Genomic DNA, 17,295 nt, shown 5'->3' on the forward strand with positions numbered 1-17,295 from the left:
GCCCTTCCAAAATGCTCGGTAGTTTGAGAGCTTTCCCGGTGTAAGTCTGGATACTCGTTAGCCATTCAAATGTGCTCTCATTACGTTGAACCCGCTGTGCTCTGTGTCGATGTGACGAAGGGATGTAATACGCACGCTAATCTCGGTGACAGGTCCTTTCTGTATCAAGCCAGACCAGACCCAGATAGTGATGTGTATGTAAAACCGGAACAGAAGGGAGTGAAATTCCCTCCTCTCCCACTTCAGAACTGGCAGTGGACTGAGTGGGGCAGGGAGGGGACAATCTGCCCGTCTCCAAAGGGGGTGAGCGTGGAGGACGCAGCAGACTTGCTTCGGCAGCGTGTCACAGTGCGGGCTGGGCTGGAGCTGGGAATGATGGTCGGAGTCTCGGGGTGCGGGGGGTGGAATCTGGGGCTGCAGCAGCATCTCTGACGGGAGACGGTGGAAGCCCCGGTGTTGGGATGGGCTGGACAAAGCACTGGGGAGCCTGTTGAAGGAGCCGACCCTGCCCTGGCGAGCCGTGAGGACCGAGTGTGTGGCCCAAGAAGGCCCTGTCAGTCACCAGGTGCACGAACTGTCACTCCCACCCTAGGTGCCCCAATCTGGCCGTCCGAGAAGCAGATGAAGACGAGGAGGTGGACGATAACATTCCCGAAATGCCGTCACCTAAAAAAATGCTACAGGGAAGGAAGAAGAAGCAGAATAAAAGCAGGATTTCCTGGGTGGGCGAGCCAATCAAGGTAGGGCTGGAGGAGATGTCTCACTGGCAATGCATGTTCCCACCCTAGTAACAGGGCTCGTTGTCTGGCATCGATGTCGTGAGCAGATCTCCCCAGCGGGTGTATCCTAGGCTTGTGGTAACCTGCCAGCTGGGAAACTGCAGGGTTCTCGCTGGTGCCCCATTGCTGGGCCTTTAACTCAGCACTGACAAACAGCCTTCACTTTCCTGCTTTCCTTGATCGACGTGGATCTGCTGCCCTGTGTGTTTGCGCAGCTAACGCCACTTGCATGCTGCTTAGGGGAGGTGCAGAGAGAGCCGACGTGCAGGTCTAATGCCTTTTCTCTGTGACGAGCGCGAGAGCGTTTGCGATGTACGGGCCGCCTGGGGGAGTTGTGGCTTTTTAGCTGCACCTCTTTTGTCCACGCTAGTATGTTTGTTTTGCCAGCACACTGTACTGGGAGCAGATTTGAGTGGGAGTTTGTGGGCCTGTCAAGGTTAACCCTAAATCTGAACCTTTCCTTGTCTCTGCGAGGCTCAAGGCCTTTAAAACCTAGCGTCACGCAGGAAGTGTCGAGTCCCTGTTGTTTGCCGGCTGGGGTGGTGGCTTGCGTGATGGTTGGGCTGTAGCCAAGGAGTAGCTACAATGCGGGGCCCAGAACCCCCTGTCTCTGGGAACAGATGAGGCTCAGGGTTCACGGCTTCTCCAGCCCCACCAGCCAGGAGCTCTGCTGCGGTCATGGCGGGGATGCTCAGTGAGGCTGCCTAGAGCGGAAGGCTAATGAAAGCCCTCCACCTCCCTCGAACGGGCATGCGATGGCTGCCCTCATGGCCAGCACACCAGGGACTGAGCCAGGGACCTCTATAGCTAAAAGCAGGAGTTGCTGGAGCCAGAGCGCTAAGGCTCCTTAGCCGGGGCTGTCCACTCGTAGGCTCTGTGGGAGGGCATGGAGAGGGACCCGTAGCACGCTCACCCGTGGGTTCCAGGTGCTGTCCAGCAGGGAGGGGGAGGGTCTCTAGCTACGTGCCACGAGAGAAATGAGAAAACACTGGGTAATGGGGTTTCTGCCGGTTTTAATAACCAGCCTTTGTCCGCAGCGCGACGGGAAGAAGGACTATTATCAGAAGGTGTGCATTGACTCTGAGACCCTGGAGGTGGGGGACTGTGTGTCCGTCAGCCCCGACGAGCCCTCCAAGCCTCTGTACCTAGCCAGGTTTGTGGCGGTCCGGGGATGAACGCGCAGTGTGTGCCAGAGGGGTTCTGGGAAGGGGCTGGTGCGTGTCCTGCAGCAATCACACAGGGGCGTTTCCTGCATTGACTTTGGGGGGTCCCTGTCTGAGTGGGGCTGTGTTTCTGCTGTTACTGATTTGTGCGATGGTGGGTCCTAGAGGCCCCAGCCTAGAACAGGGTCCCCTTGTTCTGGCAGCTGCACGTATGGACATGTGGGAAGAGACCTGCCCCGAGGAGCTCGGTCTAAATACACGGGACAGACAGGTGGGAGGGGAAACCCAGGCTCTGAGAAGGGAGGTGACTTGCCCACGGTCATCCAGCAGGGCAGTGGCAGAGTTGGGAAGAGAGCCCAGGTCTCCGGAGTCCCAGTCCAGAGCTCTCCCCTGAACCTTCTCTGCCTGGGGTCTTGTTAGCCCCGGCCTGCTCAGGGTGAAGCTTTTGTAGTCCGTCCAGCGATGAGGAAAGCATCTTTCCCTTGGAAGCCTGGGGGTGGTGCTAAAACATAAGCCCTTCCCTTGCAGAGTCACTGCGCTGTGGGAAGACAGCAGTGGGCAAATGTTCCACGCCCACTGGTTCTGCCAGGGCATCGACACTGTCCTGGGAAAGACCTCGGACTCATTGGAGCTCTTCCTGGTGGACGAGTGCGAAGACATGCAGCTGTCCTACATCCACGGCAAAGTGAACGTCGTCTACAAGGCTCCCTCAGAGAACTGGGCCTTGGAGGTGGGTGGTGCCGTCCTCTTGGCGGGCCTCCTGTGGGAAAGCTAGCCTAGCGGGAGAGCTCTGCGTGGATCGGTACCGAATGTAGGCAAGCAGGGCCTAGTTTGTTTATCTTGGAGCATCTGCAAGTGGCAAATGCTTCAAGTGCACTGCTGATCATTGAGCTAGTGTCCCCTTGTATAATTCCTGCTTGGAGAAAACAGCTGTCTGATGAAACTGACTAGATTGCTTGTGTCCTAGTGGCTCTCAGTGGCCCCAGATGAGGTCAGGGCCCCGTTGCACGAGGTGCTGTATGCCCAGCCAGTGAGAGATGGTCCCTCTTCTGAGGAGCTTGCAGTGTAAACGGATGAGAGAGATGAAGGGTAGGAGGGGAAACAGAGGCACAGAGAGAGGAAGTGCCTTGCCGAATGGCACGCAGCAGGGAATAGAACCCAGGCGTCCTGGCTCCTCTCGTTCTCGGAATTCTACACAGGCTCCGTTTGTGTAACTTCCTTCAGAGAAGTTTGCAAGGGGAAAGGTTCTTCCCTTCTCCCACGTGTGATGCTACTTTTGGTTGTTAAGTATCCTGGGTATGTCACAAGGTTCTGTCTGGCAGCGGGATCCGGCCAGCTGCTCGACCCCTGGCTGCGGGGCCCCTACAGTTTGTCTTTCCCCACAGGGGGGGCTGGACATGGAGATTAAGATGGTGGAAGACGACGGCAGAACCTATTTCTACCAAATGTGGTATGATCAAGAGTATGCCAGGTTCGAGTCTCCTCCAAAGACCCAGCCCTCGGAAGACAACAAGTACAAGTGAGTGCGTGAGGCTGGCTGGCTGGCGGGAGCTTCTAGCTGGGCCGGAGCAAAAGGCTCCATCTTCTCTCTGGAGATGGGTTTAGATTCGCCTGAGCTCTGGTTTATCTGTACTCGGTTTATTGCCCAGCTCAAGGCAGGCAGATTTTGCTCATGGAGAGTAGCTTCAAAAGAACTGGGGTGAACTGGCTGGTTCCTGTTTTCTCTGCTCAGCTCAGCGGTCTGGGGGACTGTGCTAACAGTAACTTGGGGTTTATTGGAAGAATGTTGTGGGCTAATACACAGGGAAAGAATGATTTTATCTAGTAGTATTTTCAACTTCTCTCTTGGCTCAAATAGGAGTGCTGATTAAATCACTCTCCCTCTCCCCCTCCCCCCCACTCCCCCAACAACTCTCCCCCACAGCAGTTTGTTTAAGCCCGTGGGGGATATGTGTGAAAACCAGCAGGTGTGGTGCTTGTCTTGCAGGAATCAGGCCCCCATTGTGTTAGGTGCTGTGTATACAACAGAGGCAGCCCCTGCCCCCAAGAGCGTGGAGGCCAAACAAATGGCAATTTACAGCAGATGGGCCCATGCAACCTCTACTCGTGGTCCAGCCGCCTTTTGCATCCAGCTCCAAGCGCTCTCCTTTCCCCACAGGTTCTGTATGAGCTGCGCTCGCTTGGACGAGGTGAGGCAGAAGGAAATACTCAAAGTCATGGAGCCTCAAGAAGAGGTGGACGGGAAGATGTTTTACGGCCTGGCGACAAAGAACGGAGTGCAGTACAGGATAGGAGATGGCGTCTTCCTGCTGCCAGAGGCTTTCTCCTTCAGGTTGGTTCTTGCCAAGTGGGCAGGGGGTGTCCCTTCTCAGCAGGGTTTATTCACAGCCCCCATGGCAGAGTCATCTTCAGTATCTCCCATAACGGAGAACACGCCAGTCTGCTTCAGCTATAAATTAAGTACCAAACAAGCCAGTTGTAAATGGATTCCTAGATTTTTAAGACCAGAATGGACTGTGATGATCATCTGGTCCGACCTCCCGCAGAGATCCTTCCCTGAGTTTGGGCTAGAGCAGTCTCTACAGAAAGAAACTTGGTCTTGATTTAAGAGCATATGTGATGGAGTATCCACCCTGTCCTTGGGCAAGTTGTTCCCATGGTTAATCGCCCTCCCTGTTTAAAAAACAAATTTGCACCTTAGTTCTAGTCTGACTTTTGTCTGGATTCAACTTTTGGCCGCTGGGTCTCATTCTGCCTTTTTTTACTAGACTAAGGAGCCCTCCACTGTCCTAATCTCTCCCCAAGTAGCCACTTGTAGCCTGGGATCAGGTCACCTCTTAATCTTTTCTTGGGTAAACTCCATAGATTGAGCTTCTTTAGTTGGCTTATGGATGTATAAACCCACTACAATTACAGGGTGAGTTGGAATAAAATTTCTTTTGGGGGCGGGGGGATATAGTAGCCAGACACGGTGCTGGTTTGGCTGACACTCAGGTAACCTGGTTCTGTAGACTGACTGGCACGCGGCTCGTCAGTAGCAGAGGAGGAAATTCTCACGGATGTGTATCAGCCTCCATCAGGGAGTGGCTGCACCGAATCACTAGCCATAATAAAGGCCAGACCTAAACGTCATGCAGCTGCCTACAGGAGGGTGTTGTCTTTGTATTTGGGTAGCGCCGAGGAGTCCAGCCTGGAGCAGGACCCATTGCGCTGAGTTCTGCACGAACACCCAACAGTTCCTGCCCCGAAGAGCTTCCTGCCAAAGTGAATCTAAGTCTTGCACCTTCCTCTGAAGCAACTGGTCAGAGACGGGACGCTGGGCTAGAGAGCGCACTGCACCTGAGACACGCTGGCAATTCAGGAGACGCGTATCCCGGCAGCATCGGGGCTTTGCCGTGCCTCAGAAAACGCAGGGGCCGCACATGCAGGGGATCGCGTACCTCCCTGCTGCAGGCAGGCTCTCTGCCTTGTCGGAGGGGCTCCTGAATTGGAGAACAGCCCCTGGTTCAGAAAGCAGAGTCGCTGCCAGGCCGGGGGCGCTTCGGGGGGTTGCGTTGGGTTGTCCCCTGAAGGGTGGGTCGGTGGGCAGCCCGGGCGTCCGTGTTAGCACCTCTTACCCCCTGCTCTGCTCCCCCCCACCCCAGCATGAAGCTGGCCAGCCCAGCCAAGCGCCCCAAGAAGGAGGCGGTGGATGAGGAGCTGTACCCAGAGCACTACCGCAAGTCCTCCGAGTACATCAAGGGCAGCAACCAGGACGCCCCGGAGCCATACCGCGTGGGCCGCATCAAGGAGATCTTTTGCAGCATGCGCAGCAACGGCAAGCCCAACGAAGCCGACATCAAGCTGCGGCTCTACAAGTTCTACAGGTGAGCTGGGGCTGGGCGCGGGCGGAGCCTCCGTAAGGTCCGTTTGGGGAGGAGGAGCAGGGGCCTTCTCCACCCTGTCCCCAAAGCAAAGCCAGTGTGCCGCGCAGACAAAGGGGAACTTTCCCTGGGGTCCGTCCACACTCAGCTAGGAGGCTGCTCCCTAGCTCGGCCAGACAGACGCGCGAGCTCTGCGGCCAGGGATAGCTTGGGCGGGCGGCTGCCCGCGTCCAAACCTCCCCGGGGCACGTACTCCAGTGGCTAGCCCGAGCCGCTCCTATGCTACGCCCAGCTACGCGGCTGTTTTTAGCATGCTAGTCTGAGCAAAGCTAGCGCCTGTCTGTCCGTCTGTCTGTCGGAGGTGGGAAGCACACTCCCAGCTGCAGTGTAGACATACCCTAACCCGATGCTCCATTCAGGCCTACCCAGCTCTGCAGTGTTCCTCGCTTTCCTCTCAGCCCACACTCTGGTCATCCATCAAGAGCTACTCCCACCTCCTTGTGTGTCCTGCTGGGATAACAAACCAGCTGCTTTGTTTATCAGAACGAATCTAACTTCTCCAGCAGGGTGAGCTACGGGGTAGGAGAGATTTGGGTGAGCGTTCCTGTCTGTCTTCTCTAAGGGGACAGGCTTAACGCGGTGGATGTTGGGATGCAGGCAGTGTGCGGGGGGGAAGCAAGGGTATAATGCACAGTCTCTTTCCTATTCCCCCCCCCCCCCGACCCCCCCAAGCATGCTCCCTAGTGAAAGTGATCTGTCTGCTGCAGGCCTGAGAACACCCACAAGTCCATGAAAGCAAGTTACCACTCGGACATCAACCTGCTATACTGGAGTGATGAGGAAGTGACACTGGACTTCAAGGCCGTGCAGGGACGCTGTGCGGTGGAGTACGGAGAGGACCTGACGGAATGTATTCAGGACTATTCTGCCAGCGGGTCGGACCGTTTCTACTTCCTTGAGGTAACCGCTCGTGGTGGGCACAGCTCTGCTTGGAGACGCACTGGGGCGGGGTGGGTGGCTGTGGCTAACCAAGCAGGTGACGTGAGGCGTTGCTAGAACTGACTTGCACGTCATAAACATCAGTATCCAAGTTCTGGGACACATGCTCCAAATCATTCTTCATCACAAGTCTCAGGAACTCTTTCTACCTGCCAGGGGAGCGTGGTGCTGGGTACAATGAGCGTCTCTTGCAGTGGTGACAGGCGCTTACCAAACACTGCGCTGCTTGACTCTGCCAAGCTTTTCTGAAAGGGAAGCGGCCCCGTCTGTCCTGAGCAGGCCAGCGAGGCACGTGAGCTGTTCTCAGGGGAGTCTAGAGAGAAGCATAAGAGAGCCCTCTCTCCAAGAGCCGGCAGAAGCGCGTCACAGTTCCCGAAGAGGATTGCTTCGCTGTGGAGATGAGGGCCCGATCTGCTTACAGTGGGCAGTTTGCAGGATCACATGGGGGCTTGCGACCACCAGGTTTTGACAAAGGGGGTGGGTGGATTCTGGCTCTGCCCTACATGAAGTGAAGCAACGTAGTCCTCACGAAGGCAGCGTCCCCTGAAACTCGCGAACACCAGCTGTACCCGTGGCCTATAGGGCACGTGGGAGCCTTACGTCCGTGTGCCGGATTAACCCCTTCTCTTTGCAGGCTTACAATGCAAAAACCAAGAGCTTTGAAGACCCTCCGAACCATGCCCGTAGATCTGGGAATAAGGGCAAGGGGAAAGGGAAAGGCAAAGGTAAGTCTAAATCCTGGTGCTTTTGTCTCTTGCAAATTTGGTAGCTGCTTCTGCTCCATATTATCCCCCAGCTTGCCCGGAACTTTGCAGGGAAAACAGAGCATTGGCCTGTTGTGAAAGCTGCATTGTACATTAACCAGACACTGGAAATGCCGGTTTGAACTAAGCCATACAGGGTACAGGTGTGTCTCCCACAGCATTTTAAAGGGCCAGCGATGTGAAACCGTAACCCAGTTCCCAAAGCTTAGAGAAGTTTCCTGTATCAGACGCCCGCGTCATGGCCCAGGCCCCCCGGGGCTGGGCACTGCGCAGACTCTGAGTCGAGGCGCTGTCTGCCCCAAGGAGCTCAGCCTGGCATCTGCCCAAGCTGTTGTGCTGGTTTCGTGTTTCTTCTCTCCCCTGTTGCGGCTTGGGTGCCAGCCCGCCCTTTAGAGAGAAGCCCCTTAACCCTTTCTGCTCGTCTTAAGATCCACGCGTGCCTGCTAGAGAGTGACTGACCCGGAGTTCTTGCCCCCTCCTGACTGCGGCTGGAGAGGCTGCCGGGTGCCGGCACAAACGGTCTCTCCTTTCTCCACACAGGCAAAGGGAAGTCGGTGTCTGCCTTGGAGCAAAGCAAACAGGAGGCTGCCGAGGTGAAGCTGCCCAAACTGCGCACCCTCGATGTGTTCTCGGGCTGCGGGGGCCTGTCTGAGGGATTCCACCAAGCAGGCAAGGAGAGGGGGTGGGGGCAGCTCCAGGGGTAGAGCCAGGGCACTGGGGGACCCTTCGTTCTTGCGTCTCTTTGGTGTGAATTATTTGTAGTACTGTGGTGCCTGGAGGTCCCGGCACGGGTGAGTCCCAGAGGGGCCCCCTGTTCCTTGGCTTTTGCAGGTGGGCAGCCCCTTATTTGAAAGCAAAATGTGTCTCACCTCCTTAAGTTTATAGTGGCAAGTAACCGATGGCATGTATGTGCATTTTCCGAGGGTGGCGGAGAATACGGGACCTCGAAGCAGGGGGAGGGAACGGGATGGGCAAGATTTGCTTTACTTTATAGTAGATTGTAGCACTCACTGACCACGACCACCTGGGGGTCACAACCCACCAGTCTAGGCTGCCCTCCTGTGAGCAGGCCCTGGAGTGCCATGGCTGATTTCCTGCCTCCGGACACAACCCCCACGCTCTCCTGCTGGGCGCTGCACAGATGCTCGTATGAATCAGTCCCTGGCCAAAGAGCTCACAGCCTAGATAGACCCGGGGGCTGGAGGGAAACTGAGGCACAAGGGAGGGAAAGGGACTTGCCCAAGGTCAGTGGCAGAGGCGGGAATAGAACTCAGGTGTCCTGAGTCCCTGTCCAATGCTCCTCTCACTAGACCACACCACCTCTCGCAGCCACACACACGCTCCCTGAAAATGACAGAGCTGAGTTGGGTGGAACTGGTGAGAGGCGCCTGCCGGGTCTAACGCCCTCTGCTCCCCCTCCGTCCCCAGGGATCTCGGAGACGCTGTGGGCCATCGAGATGTGGGAGCCAGCCGCCCAGGCCTTCCGCCTCAATAACCCCGGCACCACGGTGTTCACTGAGGACTGCAACGTGCTGCTGAAGCTGGTCATGTCTGGCGAGAAGACCAACTCGCTGGGCCAGAAGCTCCCGCAGAAGGGGGACGTGGAGATGCTGTGTGGTGGCCCGCCCTGCCAGGGCTTCAGTGGCATGAACCGCTTCAACTCCCGCACCTACTCCAAGTTCAAGAACTCCCTGGTGGTCTCCTTTCTCAGGTGAGGGGCCAGGCCTTCCCGCTGGCTGCCCGTCCCCTGATGCCTGGGTGCTGCTGGCGCACCTGAGAAGCCCCCTGCGTATGTTTATCGGAGCAGGTGGGCTCTGGCCAGGCGTGCCCCGCCAGGGAAATGCAAACTGGGTCTGCAGGTGCTGCCAGGGCTCTGGGCCCCACCTCTCCTCCCAAGGAGGCTTCCCGGGGCCACGTGTGACCTGTGCTTGGCGGGCTCTGACCTTAGGGTAAGGGCTAGACATTCATGGGAAACTAAGGCACAACAGTGTGGGGCTGGTTCTTGCCCCAAGCTCAAAGAGCCCAGGAACCCTAGCCCTCTGCTCTAATGACTGAACTGTCCACCAGGAGGGAGTGAGGGTAGAAGGGGCTGCTGAGGACTCTCAACGGCCATGTAACCATCAGTGGGGTAGGGCGGGAGGAGTAGGGGTAGGGCACTGGACTGGGATTCAGCAGACCCAGGCTGGTCGCTTCGTCTCCCTGTGGACTCGACTCTCTCTTTCCCCCACCCCCCCCGAACCTCGGGAGACTCGCATGGCCCTGTGCCCTCCCTCTGAGAGGGGCTTGAAAGCTCTGGGCGTTTTGGCATGAGAGAGTCACCAGAATTGTGCCAAACCTCCAGTGGGGGAGGGTTAGTTTGTGGCACTGGCTCCAGGGGTCTGTCTGCTAGCCCGGCAGGAGCCCCGTCTCTAATCTCGCTTGTCCCCCGCCCCGTGCAGTTACTGTGACTACTACAGGCCCAGGTTTTTCCTCCTGGAGAACGTGAGGAACTTTGTCTCCTTCAAGCGCTCCATGGTGCTGAAGCTCACCCTGCGGTGCCTTGTGCGAATGGGCTACCAGTGCACCTTCGGGGTGCTGCAGGTAGGAGCCAGGTGCCGGCCGGGATCTGGGGGGGGGGTGCCCCACTCCGATGGCCAGAGACTTTGCCGAGCTAACCCCCCCTCCCCCCGCCAAACTCATTCCCCTCTGGGCCAGAATTGCAGCAGGGACTCCACGGCTGGAACACTGCCCCACTGAGCCCTTTGGCTCTGCTCCCCAGCGGCTGTTCCCACCCTGCCGCTCTCCTGGCAGCTGGTGCGTTCAGGCTCAGGATGCCATGGTCGTGTCTGGGCTGCAGGGGACGCAAGCCCACGTTCACGTTTGCTCAGGACACTCTCCCTCGGTCCAGGCGGGCCAGTACGGCGTGGCCCAGACACGCCGAAGGGCCATCGTCCTCGCTGCGGCTCCTGGAGAGAAGCTGCCCATGTTCCCTGAGCCCCTGCACGTGTTCGCGCCCCGGGCCTGCCAGCTGAGCGTCGTGGTGGACGACAAGAAGTTTGTCAGCAATATAACCAGGTGAGTGCGTCCTTGGCAGTGCCGCACCCAGGCCTGGAGTGTGGATGGGGCCCCCGGAGCGACAGCTCTAAACGCCCGGGAGAGGAACAAGCTGCTCTGAGACATGCCAGGTGTTCCCCTGTGTGAAGTGGGTTGGTCAGTGAGAAGGGGCGGGGGCAGTGCCGCGAGGGGCGAGCTGTGACTGGCTAGGTGACAGCTTCCTTTATTCCTCCTAGAACGTACTCGGGGCCCTTCCGAACCATCACGGTCCGGGACACCATGTCCGACCTGCCGGAGATCAGGAACGGCGCCTCGGCCCTCGAGATCTCTTACAACGGGGAGCCCCAGTCCTGGTTCCAGAGGCAGATCAGGGGCTCGCAGTATCAGCCCATCCTCAGGGATCACATCTGCAAGGTGAGGGCTTTCGCGGTGGTGCAGTGTCACCCAGACGCCCCAACAGGGATCAAGCCCCTGTTGGGCCGGGCCCTCACAGACAGCGCGAGGGACCAGCCCTGCCCGCAGCCACGGGTGGAGTTATTACCCCTTCTTACCGACGGGGGACCTGAGACCCAGAGAGATGCCGTGACAGAGGAGAGCATGGAACCCAGGGCCTCGTGTCCTGGCCCCCAGCTTTTACCCCAGGCTAACCTGCCTCTACCTGCCCCTGAGTACCCAGCAGCAGCAGTGCCCTGCGTGCTGAGACCCGGCCGTGGGGCGGCATCGGGTGAGCTGCGGTGGAAGGGTAATGCTGGATGCCGGGCTTGACCTTGCAGGATATGAGCGCGCTGGTAGCTGCTCGGATGAGACACATTCCCCTGGCCCCGGGCTCGGACTGGCGCGACCTGCCCAACATCGAGGTGCGGCTGTCGGACGGCCCCGCCACCCGGAAGCTGCGGTACACTCACCACGAGAAGAAGAACGGGCGCAGCAGCACCGGAGCGTTGCGGGGGGTGTGCTCCTGCGCGGAAGGTACAGGGGGGTGCCCGCAGGGAGCTGGGGGCTGCTGCAGGGTCTGTCACCCTGTGGGTGCTGCAGAGGGGAGGGCACTGGAACTGGCTGGCGGGAGAGGGGGGCTGCTAATTAGTTCCTCCCTCGAAGTCTGAGAGCCCTCCTCATTCTAAGGAGCACAGACTGCAGCTGCTCTTCTCAGACCCATGTCTTGTCCTTGTTCTCAGTTTCCATCTTGTGGCAATGAGTTCCACAGGATAAACACTGGGGATGGAAAATGTATCAATTCTGTGCTGCTTAAATTCATAGGGCCCATTGCATTGGGTACTGGGATGGGACGTAAGGGAACCAGGCTATCCGCCCAGCTTCCTAGCCATCCTCCCCTCGAGTCTGCTCCTTGGCCCGTAGCTCAGAGGAAATCCCTGTGCTCTGTTCCCTCCCGCAGGTAAACCGTGCGACCCTGCAGACCGACAGTTCAACACCCTCATCCCCTGGTGCCTGCCCCACACCGGCAACCGGCACAACCACTGGGCCGGGCTGTACGGCAGGCTAGAGTGGGATGGCTTCTTCAGCACCACCGTCACCAACCCAGAGCCCATGGGCAAACAGGTGCGTGAGCGTGTCCCTGACAGCAGCTGGTAAGCCCTGTGGGTGGGCTGGGGCTCAGCCGTGGCTGCCGCTGCATTTTGGGAGGGGCATGAACGTGGGGGCTCCGTTGTTCGGGTGCAGAGAGGGGGCAGGGAGATGTCTGCACAGCTGGTCGCTGTGGGTTAAATCACCTGTGAGCCAGATCCACTCTTGCGCTGAGTCTAAACTCAATGGCCCTTGGGGGCGTGTGCAGCACCTACCGCAGCACCCCTTCTCGCTGCCGTCCAACCGACCTTTGGCCTTCGCGGGCTGGGAACTCACAGCTGCCTCAGTGTCCCCGTTCCCTTTCCCAGGGCCGAGTGCTTCATCCGGAGCAGCACCGGGTGGTGAGCGTGCGGGAGTGCGCGCGATCCCAGGGCTTCCCGGACACCTACAGGCTCTTCGGCAACGTCCTGGACAAACACAGACAGGTGGGTGACTGCGGAGCAAGGTGCTGGGCGAGCCCGGTTTCCCCTGCACCTGGTGGGTATGGTGCAGCAGGGCCAGTCCTCCATCCCCACTCCTCTGTTCACATCGGCTTGTAGACGTGCTCCCATGGGGCCAGTGTGAATTACGGCACAAAGTGCAGTCTGATGGAGGGTCAGAGCCCCGGCCTTTAACGCAAGGCTGAGGTAAGGACCTTTCGCCAGGGAATCGGCAGCTACTCTGGGTTCCTGTTTGCAAGCAGGATGCCCAGATAAGGAAGGAGAGGCTGGCTCAGAATGGGGTCATTGGGCGGGTGATTGCAGCGGAGGCCGTGAAAGCCGTGCTGCTCTTTCCCGATGTAACGTGGCCCGGAACTGCACAGAGCTCATGGCTCCCCTGCCTCTCTTCTCAGGTCGGTAACGCCGTGCCTCCGCCTCTGGCGAAATCCATCGGGCTGGAGATCAAGTCGTGTGTGTTGGCGAAAGTGAAAGAGGAGGCCACAGGTATCTCGGGGCACGTGGACTCCTAGCTGGTGTGTGCTCACTACTATACGCTCCAGTGCAGCTGCCCTCCTGCGGGCCCAAACCAGCCAGGGCATGAGCCACTTTGCCTGGCGCATCTCGGTTATCGAGGGGAGCTTCAGTTCTGTAACTTACAGCTGACTGCTCTCAGTAACTACTGCCCCCTTTGTGTTCAAGGCACGCTGGGCTTTGACGCCGTACCAAGCTGGAATTGCCTTTTAATAACAGGCCCTTTTTGGGACCATTTCATTCCTGGGATCAAGTCTTACTCTCCAGCTGGTGCTGGCGTTTGCCCCTCGTGTCCATCAGAGCAGCTCTAGGTGGGGAGGTCACGTTGGTGGCAACTTTTGGAAGGCAGGGGATGAACATCCCTTAGCGTGACTGGCTGAATGTAACAGGAGGGGCTGCTAGGCCAATGGTGTCTCTTGTTCCTTCACAGATAACAGCAAACCAGAAAAGATGGAAATTATGGACTAGCGTGTAAATCTCCCACCTGGCCCCTGGACTCCCAAACATGCACTGATTTTTGTTTGTTTTGTTTGATGACATGATGAGGTCTGTCTCCGTTCAGCTGCACTCATGACCAGTCTTCATCTCCTTGGCTGACCTTGGAAGCTGTATGTGATGGTCAAATTATCAACTAATAATCATTTTAGTGATCGGCTGTGCAGTGCCCCCACCGTGCATTCTGGATTTTAAGGATGATGTTTTTATTATGCATTGTATTGAAAATAATCAACCACTTTATACAAGTGGAAATTAATACTTTATGTAGTTTTTATATGTTGTAATATTTCTTCAAATAAATCTCTCCTATAAATTATACCCTGGGTGTCTCTCCTGCTTCCCCTTCCTGGCATCGGAGGCTGTGCAGCGAGGGGCAGCCTTGGCTCTGTGCGTGTTAAGAACCAGGAGAGCCTAGGTAGTGACTAGAAGCTGCTGCTTGGCTGGAGTGTGCGTGGCTGAGGAGCCCCTCCTTCACGACTTCCACGCCGCCACCTCTCCTCCAGACACGCCTGCGTGCGACCGTCCGTGAGTAATGCCCCGCCTCTGCCCCACGCAGCGCTGAGGTTCCCGACAGGTGGCGTTCCTGGGGATGAGGTCCCCACGGTGTCTGTGTGGCGCGTGGGGGCTGCTCCTGGGAGAAGGGGCCTGACCATGTAGGACATCCCATAGAATGCTGGGGAGGGAAGCCTCTGAGCAGCGAGATGTGCCTGTAAGGAGACCAGGCGCTGTAAATCTCCAGTTCGTGTCTCTAAAGCTTTCCAGTGGACTCCAGCGGGACTGCTTGCTCGTGGGGCTGTCTACGCAGGTGAGGGTGGGAGATAGTCGGCCCTTGGCTGGGCGCTCGCTAGGCCTCCCACATGGACACAGAGAAGAGCCCCAGGGTCAAGGGGATATGTGGTTTAACAGGAGCAAAGTCCAGCACCGTTTGCTACGGGTCTGGCAGACTCTCAGGACTGATGTCTGACTAGCTCCTCTTGGGGGTTGGTCACACACACGTAGCATTCACCTGTTGTTTGCCACCCGGAGGCTGTGCTGTGTCCACAAAGGGAGGAATGACGGGGTTTGGCTAACTGAAGCTGGCTGTTGCCGTGGCGTTGTGCATCCTTAAACCACGTCTCACGTGCACAATGTGCTGAGACACACCGGTGAGTGTGGGGTGCACGTCCCCACGCCTGTGCTGGCCTGCGTCTGTTCCGGCCGGACTCTTGTGCACACTATAGCAGCTCCTGCTTCTTGCTCTCCGGCTCCTCCGCTGTGTTGGCCACAAAGGCGGCTGTCAGAGCGGCACAGTCAGAAAAACTTCCCTTTACACCCGATCCACTTTACCACTTTACCCCCGCTGACCCCCCCATGTCCTGGGATGATTGAATCCTTGTATCCTAGCTACATTACACGATCTGTAGGATTGTGGTGCATTTCTTAATAGCTGCCGAAAGGAAACTGGACACTAACCTGCTTCAGAACATGGGAGCAGGGCTCCCTGGATCTTCCTCATTTAGAAACATCCCTCGAGTGTTTGTTCAAACAACGCTCTTGTCTGTCTTAGTCTCTTCAATAAACCTGCCCAGTGGGATGCTAGGGTTACAGAGCCTGGTTAGCTACAGGGGGAAATGTAGTGTCCTTTTATTTCCAAGGGACATTGCAGATCAGCACTCAGCTGTCCCAGAGAGCTTCAGAGTTTGACATCCAGACAAATCCAGACTGGAAATAAGATGTACATTTTTCACAATGAGTAATTAACCCCGGACCAACTTCCCAAGGTTTGGGGTGGACTCTCCATCACCGACCGCTTTTTTAAAATCAGGACCGCCTGGTTTTCTAAAAGCTCTGCTGGAGAAAATGCCCTGCACAGGGTGGTTCAGGCTCCTTAGATGATCACAGTGATCCGTTTGGGCCTTGCAAGCGATTAATCCAGAACTCTCATGGTGCCTTCTATGCAAGTCTTGATCCAAAAGGGGTCAGGAGCGAAGGGCAGACTCTGCTGTGTGTTAGGTAGCTTGTGGGTGTGGTGTGGGCAGTATAGGCCACGCAGGCTGGGATTCTCAGAGGGGCTCTGCTGGGTGTGAAGGACTCATCCCAGTGAAAATCAGTGGGAAGTGGGTGCCTCACTCTTCAGTTCCCTTTCAAACTCCCCATCGGTGCAGAAGGAAAGGTTCTGCTCTTTTCCACGCCGCTTCAGCGAGTCCCAGAAAGCAGCAGACGCTCCGCACGGCAGCATGACGACTTACGCATGTTCTGCTGCCATCTACCCTTCAAAGGAAAGAGAAAAATAGTTACATTCGTGTTGTAAAGAGAGAAAGTATCCTGGTCCAAGAGAGGCTGGTCACACCTCCATTTGCTTCCCGCTTCCCAGGGGGAAGGAGCGGGTGGGTGGAGGTCAGTGGGTGGCTGGGCTCTAAACGCTTAATGAGAGTCGGAGAGACTCATCCAGCTTCCTGCAGTGAATTGACAAAAGCTAGCGCTCCTGCTCGCGCTGCCTGTGTAACGTTGTGTGTGGTAGGACAGGTTATCAACTGCCTCAGTGACGGAAAGCTCCCCTAAGGCCTATTCTCAGCCTGGGGCAGAGCTGTCCCTGCACTAGACTAGTACCCCTGGGGAGGGGTTGCAGGTGCAGCACCAGGCTGCAGCTAGGCAGCTCCCGAGGGGTCTCAGCAAAGTTGTTTTTCAGCTGCTCACTTTCTTTCAGACGCATTTTCCCTGCCCCTGGGTTCCCAGCGGTTCTCGTGTCCCGTTTCTGCCCCTGCTGGGAGAACTCCTGGGGCTGCGGGGCCTGTGTGCTGGAGTGATGACGGCCCTAGAGCAGCCTGGGCCGCGCGTCAGGGCTCGGCTCTAGCACCCCCAGCCCGCGTCCCTACTGCCCTGGCTATGCGCCGCACGGTCGAGGCTGGATCCAGGGGTGCCAACCCCCCGGGACTGTCCTGGACTCTCCACGAATTAGCGACTGTGGGGATGAAACCTCCAGGAATGCGTCCAGCCGAAGCTGGCACCCCAAGTGGGATCCAGCCAGGAGCCCTTCCCGGGGCGTCTCCCCATTTTGGCTGGGGGGCTGCGGGGCGGGGGGCTGAGGGCTGGAAGTGCCCAGACCAGCCGCATGGCAGCACAGGCCCAGCTCTGCAGGGGGCGCCCCACCTGTGCTCCCTCCCCTCCCCCCGGCCAGGTGCGGCTCCCAGCATGCAGTGCGGCTCCCTCTCCCCTCCCCCGGCCAGGTGCGGCTCCCAGCATGCAGTGCAGCTCCCTCCCCCTCAGGTGCGGCTCCCAGCATGCAGTGTGGCTCCCTCTCCCCTCCCCCCGGCCAGGTGCGGCTCCCAGCATGCAGTGCGGCTCCCTCTCCCCTCCCCCGCGGCCAGGTGCGGCTCCCAGCATGCAGTGCGGCTCCCTCTCTCCTCCCCCCGGCCAGGTGCGGCTCCCAGCATGCAGTGCGGCTCCCTCTCCCCTCCCCCGCGGCCAGGTGCGGCTCCCAGCATGCAGTGCGGCTCCCTCTCCCCTCCCCCCGGCCAGGTGCGGCTCCCAGCATGCAGTGCGGCTCCCTCTCCCCTCCCCCGCGGCCAGGTGCGGCTCCCAGCATGCAGTGCGGCTCCCTCTCCCCTCCCCCCGGCCAGGTGCGGCTCCCAGCATGCAGTGCGGCTCCCTCTCTCCTCCCCCCGTCCAGGTGCGGCTCCCAGCAT

At 58.1% G+C, this 17,295-nt stretch overlaps 1 protein-coding gene across 3 annotated transcripts in view; it reads left to right on the forward strand.

Annotated features, from left to right (window-relative positions):
• The window catches only part of DNMT1 (DNA methyltransferase 1), a 32,085-nt gene extending 18,137 nt beyond the window's left edge, over positions 1 to 13,948 (forward strand). For all 3 annotated transcript variants that reach the window (XM_077838534.1, XM_077838533.1, XM_077838535.1), the window contains 18 exons: positions 593 to 740; positions 1,817 to 1,932; positions 2,471 to 2,672; positions 3,328 to 3,461; positions 4,101 to 4,274; positions 5,587 to 5,808; positions 6,573 to 6,765; positions 7,439 to 7,529; positions 8,109 to 8,237; positions 8,997 to 9,279; positions 10,007 to 10,148; positions 10,456 to 10,622; positions 10,838 to 11,015; positions 11,375 to 11,570; positions 11,995 to 12,158; positions 12,491 to 12,607; positions 13,015 to 13,105; positions 13,563 to 13,948. In XM_077838534.1, the coding sequence (XP_077694660.1) occupies positions 593 to 740; positions 1,817 to 1,932; positions 2,471 to 2,672; positions 3,328 to 3,461; positions 4,101 to 4,274; positions 5,587 to 5,808; positions 6,573 to 6,765; positions 7,439 to 7,529; positions 8,109 to 8,237; positions 8,997 to 9,279; positions 10,007 to 10,148; positions 10,456 to 10,622; positions 10,838 to 11,015; positions 11,375 to 11,570; positions 11,995 to 12,158; positions 12,491 to 12,607; positions 13,015 to 13,105; positions 13,563 to 13,600 (2,785 nt within the window). In that variant the 3' untranslated portion in view covers positions 13,601 to 13,948. The remainder of the gene's footprint in view (positions 1 to 592; positions 741 to 1,816; positions 1,933 to 2,470; positions 2,673 to 3,327; positions 3,462 to 4,100; positions 4,275 to 5,586; positions 5,809 to 6,572; positions 6,766 to 7,438; positions 7,530 to 8,108; positions 8,238 to 8,996; positions 9,280 to 10,006; positions 10,149 to 10,455; positions 10,623 to 10,837; positions 11,016 to 11,374; positions 11,571 to 11,994; positions 12,159 to 12,490; positions 12,608 to 13,014; positions 13,106 to 13,562) is intronic.
• Positions 13,949 to 17,295: the final 3,347 nt, after the last annotated feature.

The sequence above is a fragment of the Eretmochelys imbricata genome, chromosome 20, assembly GCF_965152235.1.
Source record: "Eretmochelys imbricata isolate rEreImb1 chromosome 20, rEreImb1.hap1, whole genome shotgun sequence".
Taxonomy (NCBI): Eukaryota; Metazoa; Chordata; order Testudines; family Cheloniidae; genus Eretmochelys; species Eretmochelys imbricata.